The sequence below is a fragment of the Hemitrygon akajei genome, chromosome 9 (genome assembly GCF_048418815.1).
Source record: "Hemitrygon akajei chromosome 9, sHemAka1.3, whole genome shotgun sequence".
Classification (NCBI taxonomy): domain Eukaryota; kingdom Metazoa; phylum Chordata; class Chondrichthyes; order Myliobatiformes; family Dasyatidae; genus Hemitrygon; species Hemitrygon akajei.
In genome coordinates this window covers 53,692,145-53,710,093 of record NC_133132.1, presented here as the reverse complement: position 1 = coordinate 53,710,093, position 17,949 = coordinate 53,692,145, and the positions used below count along the sequence as shown (strand labels likewise).

Sequence of the window (17,949 nt, the reverse complement as noted above, 5' to 3'; positions counted from 1 at the left end):
TTGTAGACCTTGTAATAGAGAACATCCCGATCTCTCCATGAGAGGGACATTTCAGACCATTGTCAGTGTTTTGGGCTACATCCTGGTATCCCTGTGAGAACGATGTTTCAGACTGTGAAGCCTGTCTTTTGGGAAGAGTTTAATAACTGACTGGGAGGGCCTGTTTGGTCTGCAGAACCAGCGTTTTGAGAGGCAGGTTAGGTTGCTCAGTGATCACGACACTTTGGACGGGAGAGCTCGTCTGCTGGGGATGGATGGCTGTCAGAAGAGCCTGTATGTCAGGAATACTTTGATTCTTATCTTGCAGTGATAGTGTTAAAATATTTGCATCTCAGATCTTCAGTTAGCGTTCCTGTTGACAGGAACTCTGAAACATCTGTGGAAGTAACTGTCTATTGACAATGCTCCCTCTGGCCTTGTTGACAATGTTCTCTTCAATCATTTACCCTCCCCGCACTCTCAAACTTGTTGAGGTGACATCACCTTTTTGTTGCCTTGTTAGGTTCTATGGGCGGAAGGTGTTGAATATTTTGCTGTCCCATTCAGAGTTTGGGAGATACCTGGAAAGCTCCCTCATGTCCAAGGATCTGTACCATATTATCACAACTATAAAAAAGAGGGTGAGTGTTATCTACAATGTTTAACTACCATATCTGCTTCTGTACTTGGCTGGCACAATAGTAGACAAAAGGTCCTTCGAGACAAGAGGGTACATTCATGGGGTTCTACTACCTGAGAGGAAGTAGCTGGCAAAGTAGCAACAGTTGCACGTGAGATATTAGTTCTCAGTAGCTCATGGTTCTAGGTTGTAGAGTCCAGTCTTTAACATACTGGGCACCAAGGTCTTAACTCTATCCTGTTTTGATCACTGACTTAACGTGTCATGGTTGAGTAGGATTGTGTCATAATCTATTAAGATTTTAAAATCAGCTAATGAATAATCATTAAGAGTGACCATAAGAACTTGGATGGTCTTTACCAACTCAAATGGTCCATATTTTTTTAAAAAAGGAATTAGCCCTTTTTACCTTGTCAGGTTTATACGTGAACCAAATAACCACAGAAACTTCATATACACACTGGCTTTCATGTCACAAGGTGTTGACAAGTATTTTATCAAAATCTGAGACCCAGCAACCTAAAGTGATTGAAAAGGACAAACAAATCTGCAGATGCTTGTAATCAGAACTAAAGACAGAGAATGCTGGAAGTACTTGGTAGGTTGGGCAGCATCTGTGGAAAGAGAAATATTTTGGGCCTGAGAGACTTTGTCAGAACTCTGATGAAGGATTTACAAATCTAAAGTGCTATTTCTGTTGTCCATCGCCAGACCTGCTAAGCTTTTCCAGTATTCTCTGTCTGTATTTAAGATATTGTAAGGGGATATTGATTTATTTATTAATTTAGTGCCTTTGAGAAGGTGATAATGAATCACTTTATTATGCTGCCATTGTCCTCTGATGTAGTAGGTATTGTACAATGTTGGACTTGGACTCAGAAATGATGAAGGAATGGCAAAGTGTTTCTAAGTCAGGATGGTGTGGGTCTTGGAGGGGATATGTAGGTGGCAATGTTCCCATGCATCTGCTGCCTTTCCTCCGTAATACAGTGGAGGTTGTGGACTCTTTTGTCCTGGATGGAAGAGGGATCAAATTTGGGATATACAGTATGTCTGGGCTTAAAGGAGTGCCTTACAGGCTCTGGAGCCGATATAGTAAACTCTTAACATATCAAGTGGCCCAGTGATGCCCAATTTCCAAGAAGTGATCAGAACACCGATCAGTGCACAGATCAGGCTAAAGGATGCTGCCTTAATAAATGGTGGTTCTTTAGCCCACTCTGTCCACACTGACCATCCACCACCTACTTATACATTAACCCCAGTTTTTTAAGCCCCCTACATTTCTACCAACAATCCCTTATTCAACCACGCAATTTATTGCTACCAGCCCATGCATGATTGGTGTGTGGAAGGAACCTGGAGCATCCAGAGGAAACCCATGGAGACAAAGGGAGAGCCTGTAAAATCCACACGGACTGCACTGGAAGTCAGGAACGATCCCAGGTCTCCGGAGTTATGAAGCAGTAGCTCTTCCCCCTGTACCAATGTACTGTCCCGCTGAGTCGGGATTATTAGTGGTTATTGTTTTATGGGCGTCATCATTTGCAACCACGGCCAGGCAGCTGAGTTCTTCTCTCCTTCCAGCTACTGGGCAGGAGACTCCAGGAGCTGGAACCTTCAATAACACACAAAATGCTGCAACATACAAGGCTTTAGGAGGAATCTGAAAGAAGCTTCTGACATTTTTCCTTCTTCAACATGACTTCTGACTTCTTCCCTGCCTATTCCTACAGTCAAGATGATTGCTAAGTTGACTGTGTGGATTCTTCTGAATAAAGCATCGCCTCCCTAGCTCTGACTTTGGCATTTGCAGATTCTGTGTTGGACCAGCTTCTTCTGTTATTTTTCTTCCTTATCGCAAGGAAAACCTGACTTCCTTATTTCCAGTGGCAGTGGTCAGGCATATGAAAAGGAAATGTTGGTGGTGGCCAACATTGCTGCATGGAAGATGGTGCCATTCCTGCTGATCAAAGAATTCTGAGCATACTTCTGCCGTGCCTTAATTCCTGAACCTTGTTAGCGTCTCTTGGTTGTGAGCTTCAAACCAACCCAACCATCTCAGTTTGGTCAACTATATCATCAGTAAGGGGTTCTTCCACTCTTGTGCCAACTTTATTAAAATTGGTGAGCACAAAATAATGAAATATTTTATGTTAATCTGGCTTGATTGTTATCCAGGGACTTCGAGATGCTTCTTCAGATCATCATTCGCTGAAGGGTCACAGGTCAAGGGTCAACAGCTCTTCGAATTCTCAGGAAGATCTGCTTACCACTGGAAGGTGACATATAACTTCGGTCTTCATTGGTGAAACGGGATTTTCTAAATTGTCTTCTTAGAGAGGCTCTATGGTGCAGTACTTGGTCACTGTCAAACCAACCTTAAGGCATTGTCTTCACAAAACTCAGTAACTAGGAGCAGAGGTAGAGCACCAGGCCCCTCAAGCTTGTCCCACCATTTGCTTTGATCATGGATCATCTATGCTGACTTCAACTACTCTTTTGCATCAGTTTCCCATAACCCTCAATTCCTCAAGCTTTTAAATATTTACCATTAGCATATCTAATGATCTGACCTCCATCATTCTTGAGGACAGAGAATTCCAGAGACTGGTTGCCCTCTAAGAGGTGAAATTTTATCACACCCCAATTTTAAATGACCTTACTCTGCAACGATGTCCCCTTGTTCATGACTCTCCCACTAGTGAAGCATCTCAACATCTCCCCTATCAAGCTCCCTTAGGATCTTAAATGTTTGAATAAGATCACCTCACAGCCCTCAAAACTCCAAGGATTACAGATACAAACTGTCTCGCCTCACTTGCTATGACAATTCACTCATGCCTGGATGGCCTCCAATGCTACTGTACCATTTGTAGGTAAGGAGACCAAAACTGTGTTCAGTACTTGTGGTGTGGCCTCACCAACATCCTGTGCAACTGTACAAGATTTCCCCTGTCCTCAAACACCAACCTCTTCACCAGCTCCACCATCCTGCCATGTCGCAGACCAGCTTTTCTTCTGCTAAGCTTGCCCAGATTCCCTTCATAAGGAAAAAAAACAATCTTTCCTTATGCAAAGTGGTGACACCCAATGGATGTACAACATTCCGTTTCTCCTGATTTTTACTCATTTCAATTTAATGTAAATTAAGTTTTTTTTAAAAAAAAAGGTGAAACCTAGTGGACAGTAATTCCTCCCCACCCTCTTCTTTAATCTTTAACTGAAGTTTTCAAGTGATTCCGTTTGCTCAGCAAAAATAACTATCAGCTTGTAAGTGAAAAACAAATCATTTTAACAATGTCTTTCCATATTTTATAAATCCCATTCAGGTCTAATACTTTCCAAAAGTTCTGACATGTTACACATCCTTGACCATTGGCAGGTTTGCCTTTAGTTATCCATGCTCTAAGAAGTAAAATCCCACCCTGAATCTGGAATGCAATGTTTGAAATAGTAGTGGAAGCAGAGCAACTGAGAGCATTTAAGAAACGTCTGTGCAAGCACTTATGCCTAGGCATGGAAAGTTATGGGCCAGGTGGTGGAGGAAAGGGTTAATATAGAAGGGCACCCACTGGTTGGCATGGACACGGGATGCTGAATGACCTGTTTCTATGCTACACGTTCCCACCACTGTCTGTAAGGAGTTTGTGTATTCTCCCGGACACTGTGTGGGCTTTGCCCCAGAGCTCTGGTATCCTCCAACATGTATGGGCTAGGAAGTCAATTGGTCACATGGTGCAATAGGGCAGCATGGGCTGGAAGGGCCTGTTACTGTGCTCTATCTCAAAATAAATACATGACACCATACCTCTCTGAATATCTCTGATTCCCCACTTCTCTCTGCTTCTCTGTCTGTCTGCCTCTCTCTCTCATTATCCCTCTATCTCTCTCTGTCTCTATTACCAAGTCAGAATGGTGGACACCTTCAAGAGGGCATACCTGAAGAAGGCAACAACAATAACTAACAACCCTGACCAGAGATATGTCCTCTTCTTATTACCCCCATCAGGGAGGAGGTACAGGTTCCTGAAGACCCATGTCCAATGATTTAGGAACAGCTTCTTCTCCTCTATCATCAGGTTTCTGAATGATCCATCAGTCGATGAAGACTATCTCGTTATTCCTTTTTTTTGCACTGCTGACTCGTTTTTCTGTCTTTGCACTGTGCTGCTGCCATTAAAAAGAGCAAGCTTCACATCATATAGGTCGATGATATTAAATCTGATTCTGGTTACGTCTTGAAGATGAATCTGCAGGTCGTCATGTTAACAGGTGCCTACTACTCCTGTCATTCATAGACATAGAGGTCACAAGTCTCTGAGATGACTCACTGGCAGTGCAGAACAGTCTATCCTCCACTGACTGCTTATACTTCCCGCTGTCTTGGGAAAAGCAGCCAAAATAGCAAGGACTCCTTGTACTCCAATCATTCTCCTCCTTTTCTCCACCGGTTAGTTAAAGTCTGTCCCGAGCCTTATAGGCTCATCAGGCCAGTTATGCCGGTTTCCATGGTGTGAAGCAACTGAGAGTACGAGACTCAGCCCCTCCCCCCCCCCCCCCCGGATAGGTCGCCAATCTATCGCGAGGTTAACCCCCAGCATTTTGCCAGTACCCATTTTCAGCTGGGTGGACTGGAGCAATGTGTGGTTAAGTGCCTTACTGCTCAAGAGCACGACACACTGCCTCATCTGGGGCTTGAACTCACGACCTTCAGTTTGCTAGTCTAACGCCTTAACCACTTGGCCGTGTGCCACACTCTTCGCTGGGCAGAAGCTATAATAGCTTGAGAACACATACCTTCAAAGTTCAATGTAAGTTCATTATCAAAGTACATTTATGTTAGCATATTCAACCTTGAGATTAATTTTCTTGCCAGCATTCACAGTAGGACAGAGAACACCAGGCTCAAGGACAGCTTCTATCCCGCTGTCAGCAGACCCTTGAGCAGGCCTCTGGTACACTAAAGCCTTTGATCTCCCATTCTAGTTTGTCATGCTCCTCGCAATGCTCCTGCATTGCACTTTCTCTGTTACACCATGTTCTACAATGTATTTCCCTTCTGTACTTCCTCAATGTGCCTACGTATAAAATGATCTGTCTGGGAGGTATGCAAACAAAGGTTGCTTCCAGCACTCTTTTGGAGATTGCGTTTCTGATGTAGGAAGGGATTTTTACTTCTTAGGGCCAGGGTAACTGAAGGGATACTTGTCAGTTCTTAAAGGTGCATAACAGGATAGCATTGGAAGACTGCACAACTCTTGGAAAGTTTTAGAGCTGAAAATGAATTTTAAAAGACGGAAAGCCATTTTAAAACTATCAAATTTTCACAGCGACTTTACCTCAGTACAGATGACAATAATAAACCCAGAGCAGTTAATTGATCTTTTCTCCGCAGGACAGAGCAGAACACGTCACAGCAGCTGGGGTTGCCGTCCCACCATTCAAGCCTGCACGGCGTCGAAATGGTAGAGAAGGTGAAGCAGCTGAACAAGATGTTGACTGCCAAGGAGTTCCAGGAGAGAATGCAAGGCATTTCACAGCTGCAGGAGCAATGTGAGGCCAACCCGAGGTTCGTCACCTCCAATATAGTGGACGTAAGTCTGGGCACTGTGCGTGGGTGAAGGAACTCTGAAGAGCATGAAACAGGGCAGTATAGTTACACAGCTCCAGCAGCCTGTGTTTGAACCTGTTTCCAGATGCTTTCCTGGTGGAGTTTCCACACTTTCTCCATGTAGGTTTGCTCTGGTGCTGTAGATTCAACATAAAACATAGAACAGTACAGCACAAGATAGGTCCTTTGTAATTAAACCCTTAACAAAACAAATCCACTCAACCTACACAATATCCATATCCCTCCATTCTCTGCACATTCAAAGTCAAAGTGCATTTATTATTATGAAAGTATGTATGCAGTATTCAACCCTGATATTCATCTTCTCCACAGACAGCCACAAAACAAAGAAAACCGTGGAATCTGTTCAAAGAAAAGCATCAAAACAGCAACGAAAAAGGAGCAAAAAATACAGAATATAAAACACAAAATTGAAAGAGTCCAGGCGTATTCAGTTCAGCTCAGTTTATTTTCCACAGGCTGTCCCAAACAAAATTGCTCAAAATAGGGAGGGGGGAGGGGGGGAGAGAGTGGAGAGAGGGGGAGTGAGGGTGGAGAGGGGGAGAGAGAGGGGAGGGGGGAGAGGGGGTGAGGGGAGAGAGAGGGAGAGGGGGAGGTTGAGGGAGGGGAGAGAGGGGGAGGGGGAAGAGTGAGAGACCATCACACACAGCCACCTTTCTGCTGCAGCAAGTGAGAGTGGTAGACAGCGCTGAATACCCACTTGCCTTCTGCACTTGCTTTGATTTCAATCTTCCCTCAATTTAATTTGTGGGATCGGCTAGAAACGGAGCCAATAACGGGCTCGTGCGCCGTCTCCAGTCTTCACGTGCTTACCTAACATCTTCCTGAACATCCCTATTATATTTGCTTCCACTGCAACCCCTGGCAGTGCATCGCAGGCAACCACCACTCTGTATAAAAAAACTTGCTCCACACATCTCCTTTCAACTTACCCCCATAGCTTGAGTGCATCCCCTCTCATATTAGGCATTTTAACTCTGGGGGAAAAAGAAGATACTAGCTGCCTACTTGATTTGTCCCTTTCATAGTGCCACAAACCGCTGTCAGTCTGTGTAGAGCCTGGTAAGGAAACACCAATGCCCTTGAATGGAAAAGTAGTGGATATGGCCCTGTCTATCATGAGTAAAACCCTTCCCATAAATGAGCACATCCAGGCCATGCTCTCTACTCATTGCTGCCATCAGGAAGAAAGTGCAGGAGCCTCAGGACTAACACCACCAGGTTCAGGAACAATTATTAATCCTCAGCGATCAGGCTCTTGAACCAAAGGAGATAACTTCACTCAATTTCACTTGTCCCATCATTGAAATATTCCCACAACTTATGTACTCACTTTCAAGGACTCTTCATCTCATGTTCTTGATATTTATTCCTTATTTATTATTATTTCTTTCTTTTTGTATTTGCACGCTCTGTTGTCCTCTGCACACAGGTTGAGTGATTGTTGACCAAGTTGATGCAGTCTTTTGTCAATTCTATTATGGTTATTATTCCATTATGGAGTTATTGAGTATGCCTCTCAGAAAATGAATCTCAGGGTTGTATATGGTGAGTATATGTACTTCGGTAATAAATTAACTTTGAACTTTGTACAGCCTTCCCTCTGCAAAGATAACAACCCAGGTTTGCCAATCCTCTCCTTACGGCACATGGCCTGTAATCCAGGCAGCATCCCGGTAAACCTACAGCTCCTCCATAACCTCTACCTCTTCCTATAATGAGGTGACGGGGGAGACACGGCTTAGAAACAGGCGGTTAAGCCCTTCATTCATGCCAACCATCAAACACCCATTTACACAAGTTCTACATGAATGCTTTATTTATATATACACCTCCCCCTTTCTCAGGCCCTACCACTCACTAACACTGACCAGTTCATCTACCAGCCAGCATGTCTTTAGGATCCGGCAGGAGCGGAGCACTCTGAGGAAACCGTGCCGTCACAGTGAGAAATTGCAAACTCCAGACAGCACCCGAGATCAGTCACACTCAGGTCACCGGGGCGGTGAGGCAGTGGCTCTAGGAACCGTACAATTGCATCATCCTCAACGTGTCATTGAACATCTCCAGGGTGCTGCTGGGCAGCAGCAGAACATGGTACTGGAGCATGGCATCTCATTGCACGTTGCTCTGTGCAAACCTGCTCCTTACTTCCATTCTACTCTTTTAAATCTAAATTCTATGGCTTTCACCTTATTGCCCTGTACTCACTCTGTAACTGTGAAGCTACATTCTGCGTGCTGTGACTGTTTTCCCCTTTGCGCTGGTGTGATGAGATGATTTGTATGGTTGGCATTTAAAGCAACTTTTTTTTCACTGCAGCTCAGTGTATATGAAAATAATAAACAAATTTACCTGGTTTAATTTAATTTGTAGTTGACGGGATGTTTACAGTCTGGCAGCAGAAACTGCTGGTAGAATCTTTGAGGAACAGCACAAAACAGGAGGAATATCCTGTCCAGGAAAGGCCTTTGGGCAGAGGTGGCCCAGGGTTTCTTATAGGAGTTTAGCCTTCTATCCCCAGCTGTTGGTTGCCTGGATCACTGGACACTCAGGGGCTGGGGCCTGTGTAACAGCTTCTCAACGTTTTGTTCATGTAGTATTTAACAATGAAAAATTGATGCTGTTGGTATATAAGGGAATGTACTAAATTGCTTGGTACAATGAATGAAGATAATCTCCATGACCGTTTGGCTTTTATATTATAAATTTAGTCTATTTTGGGGAATAAATCTAGAGGTCCTACCCCCCTCACAAAACAGTCTCAATCGTCCTGCATTGTTCCTAGACAGTGAAAAAGGGATCAATCAAAATGGAGCTTTGAATTTCTGAATCATTTGTCCTATCCAGCTGTTCCTTCCACAGAAAATACACACCAAGGGTTCTAGGATATTGGAATGATGTGGCTACAGTACTAGAAGAGCAACCATAGATCTTGGTTTCCAAACTTTCTGTGAGATGTTGATTGGGTCGCAAGTAACCATGCAGACATGTTGACGTACATCCTGCAGGGAAGGTGAAGATAAGAGAGCATGAGTACGTCATATGTGTTGGTGTGTGGAGTGGCTGGGCTATGAGGAGCATGCCCCGTGTCCTCTAATTCCAGTCGTTTGATGTTTCAGATTTTTGATGCCTTCACCCCACGGCTGCAGGATTCCAATAAGAAGGTGAACCAGTTTGCCCTGCAGTCCTTGGTGACCATGATCCCAGTTCTGAAGGATGACCTTCACAGAGTTCTGCATTCCACAGTCACCATTGTCACTGACAACTTAAACTCGAAGAACGCGGGCATTTACACGGCGGCTCTGCGTGTGCTTGATACACTGATCGATCACATAGGTAGGCCTCAGGCTCTTTGTCGTTGATGTGTGGGGTCTATGATCCTGGAGTAAATGTAACTACTGCCTCCCTTCATTTTCATTTTTAAATCTTTTTTATTAATTATTATTGAAGATTAACAAAAAAAGATACATTAAGTCAATCTGTCATTATGTACAATAAAGAATTAAATTAGCAAATAACTGATTAACAAAGCTAAGCAATATATCAATAAGAAGAAAAAATAAAGTGTTAAGAATATTTTTTTAAAAGAAAAAGGAGGAAAAAAGAATCCCTACTAACTAAAAAAAACCCTACTGACTGAGAAAAAAACAAAAACAAAAAAAAATCCATTGGGAGCACAACCCCCGAGCTATATATCATACAAGCTTCCAAAAAAAAAATCAATCCTCCAACTCAAATCCACTTAAAGAAAAATCGGAAGGAATCCATATTAATTAACTCAAATCAGATGATAGTAGCAGGTGAATGAACCCCACCTTTTCTCAAAATCAAATCGAGGATCAAAAGTTCGACTTCTGATTTTCTCCAAATTAAGACATAGCATCACCTGAGAAAACCATTGTATCAAAGTAGGAGCAGAAATATCTTTCCATTTCAACAAAATAGCCCTTCTGGCCAATAATGTAACAAATGCAATTACATGTTGGTCTGATGGAGAAATACCAATATTGAGGAATTATACCAAATAAAACTGTCAATTTATTAGGTTGTAAATTAATTTTTAAAGCTTTAGAAATTGTAGAGAAAATAGACTTCCAAAAATGTTTCAATACAGAACATGACCAAAACATATGTGTCAATGTGGCTGTCTCAGTTTTACATCTGTCACACTGACTATCAACATTAAGAAACATTTTAGATAGTCTTTCCTTTGTCAGATAGTAACGATGTACAATTTAAAATTGAATTAAAGAGTGATTGGCACAAATCGAAGAAGAATTAACCAACTTTAAAGTCCGCAACCATTCTTCTGTTATCAGGGTCATGTTAAGCTCTCTCTCCCAATCTTGCTTAATCTTAAGTGAAGGATAATTGTGCTGTTTTAACAATAAATTATAAATTTTCCCAATAAAACCCTTCACTAAAGGATTCATTTTTAAAATAATATCTAACAGGTCAGAATCTTGTATATATGGAAAATTACTTAAATATTTTTGTAAGAAGTGGCTGACCTGAAGATATTGCAGGAAATGTGAATATGAGAGAGAGTATTCAGTTACTAATTTTTCAAAAGACATCAGTCGGCCATCTTGAAACAAATCCATGAAGGAATAAACCCCTTTATTCCTCCAAAGAAGAAAAGTAGAATCACTTAATGAAGGTTTAAATAAATAATTTTGATAAATTAAACTAAAATGTTTAAATTTTTTAAGATTAAAAAATTATGAAACTGGAACAAAATTTGTAATGACTGCTTAATCACAGGATATAAATTTAAATTAGTAATTTTGGCCAGTTGTACAGGCAGCGATGCTCCTAATAATGCAGTTAAGTGAAACTGTTTCACAGCATTCAATTCCAAATCAGCCCATGGAGGTCATTCATCTCTATCAGCCCAATATAACCAAAAACACATAAAACGTGTATTAACAGCCCAATAATACATTCTTAAATTAGGCAAAGCAAGACCTCCATCTTTTTTAAATTTTTGTAAATGATATTTATCATTCGAAACAAAAGATGAAATAATGGAGTCAACCCGATCGAAGAACTTCTTATTTTTTAAAAAAAGGGATATTTTGAAATGCATATAAAAGTTTTGGTAAAATCATCATTTTAACTGCATGAATTTGGCCAACTAAGGAAAGTGTAAGTGGATTCCATCTACAAAATAATTGCTTCATAAAATCCACTAAAGGACCCAAATTAGCTTTATAAAGATCTTTATGATTTTTAGTGATAATAATACCTAAATATTTAAATGAGTCCGTAACTTTAAAAGGAATGTCATCATATATCGAAGCAGAATTGTTTAGGGGAAATAATTCACTTTTATGAAGGTTTAGTTTATATCCTGAAAACTTTCCAAAATCATTTAATAGTTTCAATAAACTAGGAATAGATTCTTCAGGATTCGAAATATAAACTAAAAGATCACCAGCATAAAGAGAGATCTTATGAATAGTCCCATTTATAAGAATTCCATGAATATCTTTAGCTTCATGAAGTGCAATAGCCAAGGGTTCCAGCACCAAATTAACCAACAAACGACTTAACGGACATCCTTGTCTCGTACCCTGTGAAAGCCGAAAAAAAGGAGATCTGCAATTGTTAGTAATAACTGTAGCTATGTGGCTTTTATATATCATTCTAATCCACTTATTAAAATTAATACCAAAGCCAAATTTCTCTAAAACATTAAATAAGTATTTCCATTCAACTCTGTCAAATGCCTTTTCAGCATCAAGAGAAACGACACATTGTGAGCCTTAGAAAAGGATGAATATATAATATTTAACAGTCTCCTAACATTAGACAAGGAATAACGGCCCTTTACAAAACCTGTCTGATCTTGAGAAATAATGTTAGCTAAAATATTCTCCAGCTGAATAGCCATTATTTTTGAGAGAATTTTAGCATCCACATTTAATAATGAAATCAGTCTCTATGAAGCACAGTCAGTAGAATCTTTATCTTTCTTAAGAATTAAAGAAATAGAAGCTTCATAAAATGTGGGAGGTAACTCTCCTATCAAAAAAAGAATCTTTAAGCGTTTCCAACATATATGAAGAGAGCAATTTTATAAAATCCTACAGAATAACCATCCAGTCCAGGAGCTTTACCAGATTGCATTGAAAAAATAGCTTTCTGAATTTTGCTTTCAGTAATAGGAGCATCAAGAGTTTGTTGATCTTCAACAGAAATTCGAGGAAAATCAATCTTTTGTAAAAAGGCATTCATTTTGGAAGAATCAACTGGAAACTGAGATTTATAAAGCTCCATATAAAAGTTCTGAAAATTTTTATTAATATCTTCATAATTGCATGCTAAACTACCATCTCCCTTATGAATTTTTAAAATTTGTCTTTTAGCTCTAGCTGCTTTTAATTGAGATGCTAATAGCTTATTATTTTTATCTCCAAACACATAAAATTGACTTTTCAATTTAAGCAAATTACTTTCAATAGGATAAGTTAATAATAAATTATATTGTGATTGGAGTTCAACTCTTTGTTTAAATAAATCAATGTTAGGAGAGACTGCATAAATATTATCCAAGTCTTTAATTTGTTTGGAAATCTTATCTAACTCTGTTTTTGTCTGTTTCTTAAGCTTAGCTGAATAGGAAATTATCTGACCACGCAAATATGCTTTAAATGTGTCCCATATAATCAATTTCGATACATCTCCTGTATTGTTAAAAAGAAAAAAATCTTTTATCTGAATCTCAATAAATTTGACAAAGTCCGGACTTTGTAATAAATTTTCTGGAAACTGCCAGGGCAAATTTGCAATAGCGACATCATTCAATTCAAAAGCTAAACTTAAAGGTGCATGATCTGAAAGAGCTATAGCATCATACTCACATTTCTGGACTTTGGACAAAAATCGGGGATCAACTATAAAGTAATCGATTCTCGAATATTTTTTGTGAATGTGAATGTGTGGAAAAAAAAGAATAATCTCTATCATTAGGATGTAAATGTCTCCAAATTTCAACCAGGCCAAATCAATTAGAAAAGAGTTAATAAGTGATGCAGAACAACTCGGAATGCCTCCCTGATTAAAAAGAGATCCAGACATAAATTATCATCAGAGTATTTCCAGCACTCTTGGGATCTTCCTATAAATGATTTTTATTTTATAACTAAAAATCCATAAAAAGGATAGGACCTTGTTGTCTATTTATTGAATATTCATCCCCCCCTTTGCATGAAACAGATAAAATTTAATCCATACTAACCACACAGTACTCCAGATATAGTCTCACCAAGAGTTTTATGTAACTGAATCATAACTTTTCAATCCACACTTTAACAGTATTTTAGCTTTCTTCATTGCTTTCTCTACCTGTATACTAGCTTTTTGAGCTAGGACTCTGACCACACAGATCTCTAATCCCTCACCATTTAGATAAAATGACATTTTTGTTTTTCCTGCCATAATAGAAAAATTCACACCTTAGGTCCATTTGCCAATCACTTAACCTATTTATACCCCTTTGTAACCTCCTTACGTCTGGAGCTTATCGTGTAGTGTGGGTGGAAAGCCTCACCCCATTGAAACCGTACCTTGCTGAGCACCCGTACTGTGACCAGCAGACCAGAGCTGGAGAGTGAGATTGGTCTCAATGGCTCTTGTTGATCAGCCTGGACAAACTGGACCGAATGGTTTCCTCCTGTGCACTAAGTTTATTTGATTCCAAGGACCGTGGCCGACTTGTTTCATTGCCCACCAGTAAAGTGGTTCCCCAGGGGCACAAGTGCTACAGGACAGGAACTGAGAAGATTTTAAAGGAGGAATCAGTCGGGGGAAAATGTCAGCAGGGGATTGAAGCTCTGAATTACCCTCCTGGCTATAATATTTGAGAAAGAGTGAAAGGAGTCTGGCCAAGCAATGTTGTACTTAAATAGAGCAAAGAGCACAGAACAGTGTATGGCAAGAACAGGCCTTTTGGTCCACGATGTCTCTGCCAACAGTGGTGTCAAATTGAATTAATCCCACTGTCCTGCGCATGATCCATGACCCTCCATTCTCTTTGTTCCAAGTGCCTCTTAAAAGCCACTATCATGTATACTGAGTCCCTGCAAAGGGGTTCATAAGGTTTGAGAATTTATTTCTTCTGCACCTGTATTATGCTGGGTGCCACCACTGTACTGGTGACATCATGACATTGGCTGGGTCTCGCCCTATCTCCCTTTCTCTATTTGTTGATCAGTAATCTAGCCCATGCGTATGTAACACTGATTACCACTGGTTTGCTGTCTCCGTAAAGACAACTTGCTGCTGCTTCAGCCCTTCGCCAGCCGAGTGCAGTTCATCAACGGCCAGGCAAGGCACGACGTCACGGAGCGACTCGCAGGTGAGGCAAAAGCCAATCATGTCAGGATGCAGAGTCAAAGGTTTAACTGTGACAGGGAGCCCAGAATCAGTCAGGGTCTTCAAGAGGCAGGAGAAGAAGACTAAATTATGTGCAGAGCATTGGCAAAAGGGTGGGGGAATGGGATTGACAGAATCGTCCTACATAAACAGTATAAATTTGATTGTCCAAATGACCTCCATCTGTGCTGTCAACTCAACTGGCAAGGTAGAAATTGGGGGGGTGTTTACTTCATCTACAGAACGAGGGCTTTGCTTCAATCTAATGACTTGCTGGGCATCTTGGGGGACTGTAAGAGTGAATTGTTGCTATGAATCTGGGACGCTCATATATCAGATCATAACGTTTCACTAAAAGTCATTAGTAAAGCAGCTAGGTTTAAGCAGTGGTCCCACGGTCATAACTTGTGACCATGAAACAATTATATTTGAAAGTATTACTTAAAATTAGGTGTTTATTCTTTGGAGCGTAGAAGGTTGAGGGGGGACTTGATAGAGGTGTTTAAAATTATGAGGGGGATAGATAGAGTTGACGTGGATAGGCTTTTTCCATTGAGAGTAGGGGAGATTCAAACAAGAGGACATGAGTTGAGAGTTAAGGGGCAAAAGTTTAGGGGTAACACGAGGGGGAACTTCTTTACTCAGAGTGGTAACTGTGTGGAATGAGCTTCCAGTAGAAGTGGTAGAGGCAGGTTCGATTTTGTCATTTAAAAAAAATTTGGACAGGTATATGGACAGGAAAGGAATGGAGGGTTATGGGCTGAGTGCAGGTCGGTGGGATTAGGTGAGAGTAAGCGTTCGGCACGGACTAGAAGGGCTGAGGTGGCCTGTTTCCGTGCTGTAATTGTTATATGGTTAATTTTCAAATTTAATTAGTCTGAACTGAGAAACTAGTAGTTTGACTTTTAATTGCCCCAATTACTGTGGAGGGATTTGAACTCATGATCCACTTGATGACTGGACTTTCAGCGCAATAACTTATGCTGCTGAATCTTCCGGAGAGAGCAGAAAGGATGTGCAAATCTTGGGGCTTTGACCGCGTAAAGCTTCTTTATCCTCTTCAAGGACATGAGTGGGAAAATCAAGGCGGGATTGGTGTTTCTGGGCATTTGGGCCTGAGCTGGTCTAATTCCTGTCGGCACGTTACCGGGTTAGACTGCTGTTGGAAGTGGTGTGCTCCCTGAGTATTCTTGTTTCTTTCTTGCCTGCAGCCCTGGTGCTGCCGGCCTATCAGCGGAGGCCTCAAGCGGTGGAGAGGTATGTTCTACCTGTGCTGTGGTACCTGCTGGGCAACATGACTGGGAGCGGTGTGATCAAAGGCGGAAGTGTTAACATGCGGGCAGTGACTGCCAAGCTGGCTGCCAGCCTGCACCAACAGATGGGCAGCGGACTTCAGGAATATGCACAGAGTCAGCCAGCGCACGTCATCAAGACTCTCCAGGATCTCACAGAGAAGGAACTTTAATCATGGCAAGATCCTTGTACTGGAGTCAGCAGGTTTTAGATCCATCTGTGAGCAGCTACCAGGAAAAGTGATGTACTTATTTATAATGAATCTTCCTTTCCCGTAACCATTGATTTTTGTTTATTATTAATGCCAGAGATTGGTTGGAATAAAAAGAAGTGAGTCGACAGACATCTGAGTCAGCCAATGGTAATGAGAGCCCAATCATTCTTCAGTAGCATGGGATCCAGTCCTGGATGAGGTGCAGAGACAATGGGGGCTGCTGGAAGTGGACAGTCGGATGACAGACCCCTTACAAACCTGTCCCGCCAGAGGTAACAGGCATAGGCATACTAAAGCCTGTTCCACTCTGTCCGAACATACCTTCATTACCCATTTCATACATCACCACCCACCTGTCAATACCCCTAATGTCAAACAAACATACACCTCACAAATACTACAATACTTTCGATCCTCACATCCAAAGGAGGATACACATGCACACACACACACGCACACACATACTGACCCCACAAACACTCAAACACTACATCTCCTCCCTTCAAACACACACACACACACACACTTACTCCTTATATAGCCCAGATAACCACAATTTAATTTAATTATCGGTGCACTGCATTATTTCTGCCTAATTTGCTAACAACCTCTTGCATTCAAATGATATCTGAATTTGGTCAGAAAACTTATGACAAATAAACCTCTCATAATAGTCACTTAGTTAGTTAGCTTGCCTAAAATTACATTGTCATCTCCGAACTGTATCTGCAATATTCTATTATAACTCTGCCTGCCTACAAATGAAGTGTAGACCCACAAATTACAATGCAAGATTGGTAGAATGACTTCAAAATTTCATGGTGATCTGAAAGAAAATATGGCAAAATAGTATTAACTAGCATGGAGGTTAAAGGGCAAAAAATTAACTCTGTACTCAGATGTATTTTAAGTCTATGTACTGAAGTCTCTGCAGTGTTCTCTCTGACTCAACAATGAGGTTAGAGTGATGTGCAGCCAACCAAAGGGCCTCCTACGTTGAGACCCTTCTTAAGAACTCTATGTACAGGAACAAAAACAGGAACAGTAGCCTAATTTCTCCACTGAAACAGACTGGTTATCAAAATCTTCCTTTGCAACTCATGAGGCCTTAAGTCTCTCATTTTGGAAGATTTCATTGTAGAGTGGAAATGAAATCATCTCCTATACTGGGTTTCCTTTCAGTTGCTTCACTGTCAACCCAGGACTTCCTGTTACTATAAAGAAAGATGTATAATTGATGTTATGTAATTTTTTGTAGGAGAGACTTTAAAGAATAATATATAATTTATTGGGATCATCTTGATTGTATGTTGCTGACATTTCATTGTTAACATTTATATTGGTGATGTAACCTTTTCAGTAAGATTTAATCATTTTGTTATTAGTATAGTTGGATCTAAGTAGTCTGACCAAGTCACCAGTGTTGAAGTCCTATAACAGATATTGTAAACTGTATTAGGTTATTTCAAAGTAAATTTATTATCAAAGTACAAATATATGTCACCACATACAAGCCTGAAATTCATCTTCTTGCAGAAACATTACAGAGTCAATGAAAGACCTCCCAACAGGACAGACAAACAACCAAAGTGCAAAAGACACCAAACTGTGCAAATACAAAAGTTAAAAAAATAATTAAATAAGCAATAAGTATCAAGAACACGAGATGAAGAGTCCTTGAAAGTGAGTGTGCAGGTTGTGGAAACAGTTCAATGAAAGGGTGAGTGAAGCTGAGTGAAGTTATCTCCACTGGCTCAAGAGCCTGATGGTTGAGGGTTAATAGCTGTTCTTGAATCTGGTGGTGGA

General features: G+C 40.8%; 1 protein-coding gene across 4 annotated transcripts in view; it reads left to right on the top strand.

The window, feature by feature from the left end:
- The window catches only part of LOC140733124 (TOG array regulator of axonemal microtubules protein 2-like), a 110,825-nt gene extending 93,188 nt beyond the window's left edge, over nucleotides 1–17,637 (top strand). For 2 of the 4 annotated variants that reach the window (XM_073056007.1, XM_073056006.1), the window contains exons 13-18: nucleotides 503–620; nucleotides 2,801–2,901; nucleotides 6,018–6,216; nucleotides 9,377–9,593; nucleotides 14,533–14,619; nucleotides 15,848–17,637. In XM_073056007.1, the coding sequence (XP_072912108.1) occupies nucleotides 503–620; nucleotides 2,801–2,901; nucleotides 6,018–6,216; nucleotides 9,377–9,593; nucleotides 14,533–14,619; nucleotides 15,848–16,101 (976 nt within the window). In that variant the 3' untranslated portion in view covers nucleotides 16,102–17,637. Of the gene's footprint in view, nucleotides 1–502; nucleotides 621–2,800; nucleotides 2,902–6,017; nucleotides 6,217–9,376; nucleotides 9,594–14,475; nucleotides 14,620–15,847 lie in introns of those variants that run through there. The other 2 variants (XM_073056008.1, XM_073056009.1) reach the window with 2 other exon arrangements.
- Nucleotides 17,638–17,949: the final 312 nt, after the last annotated feature.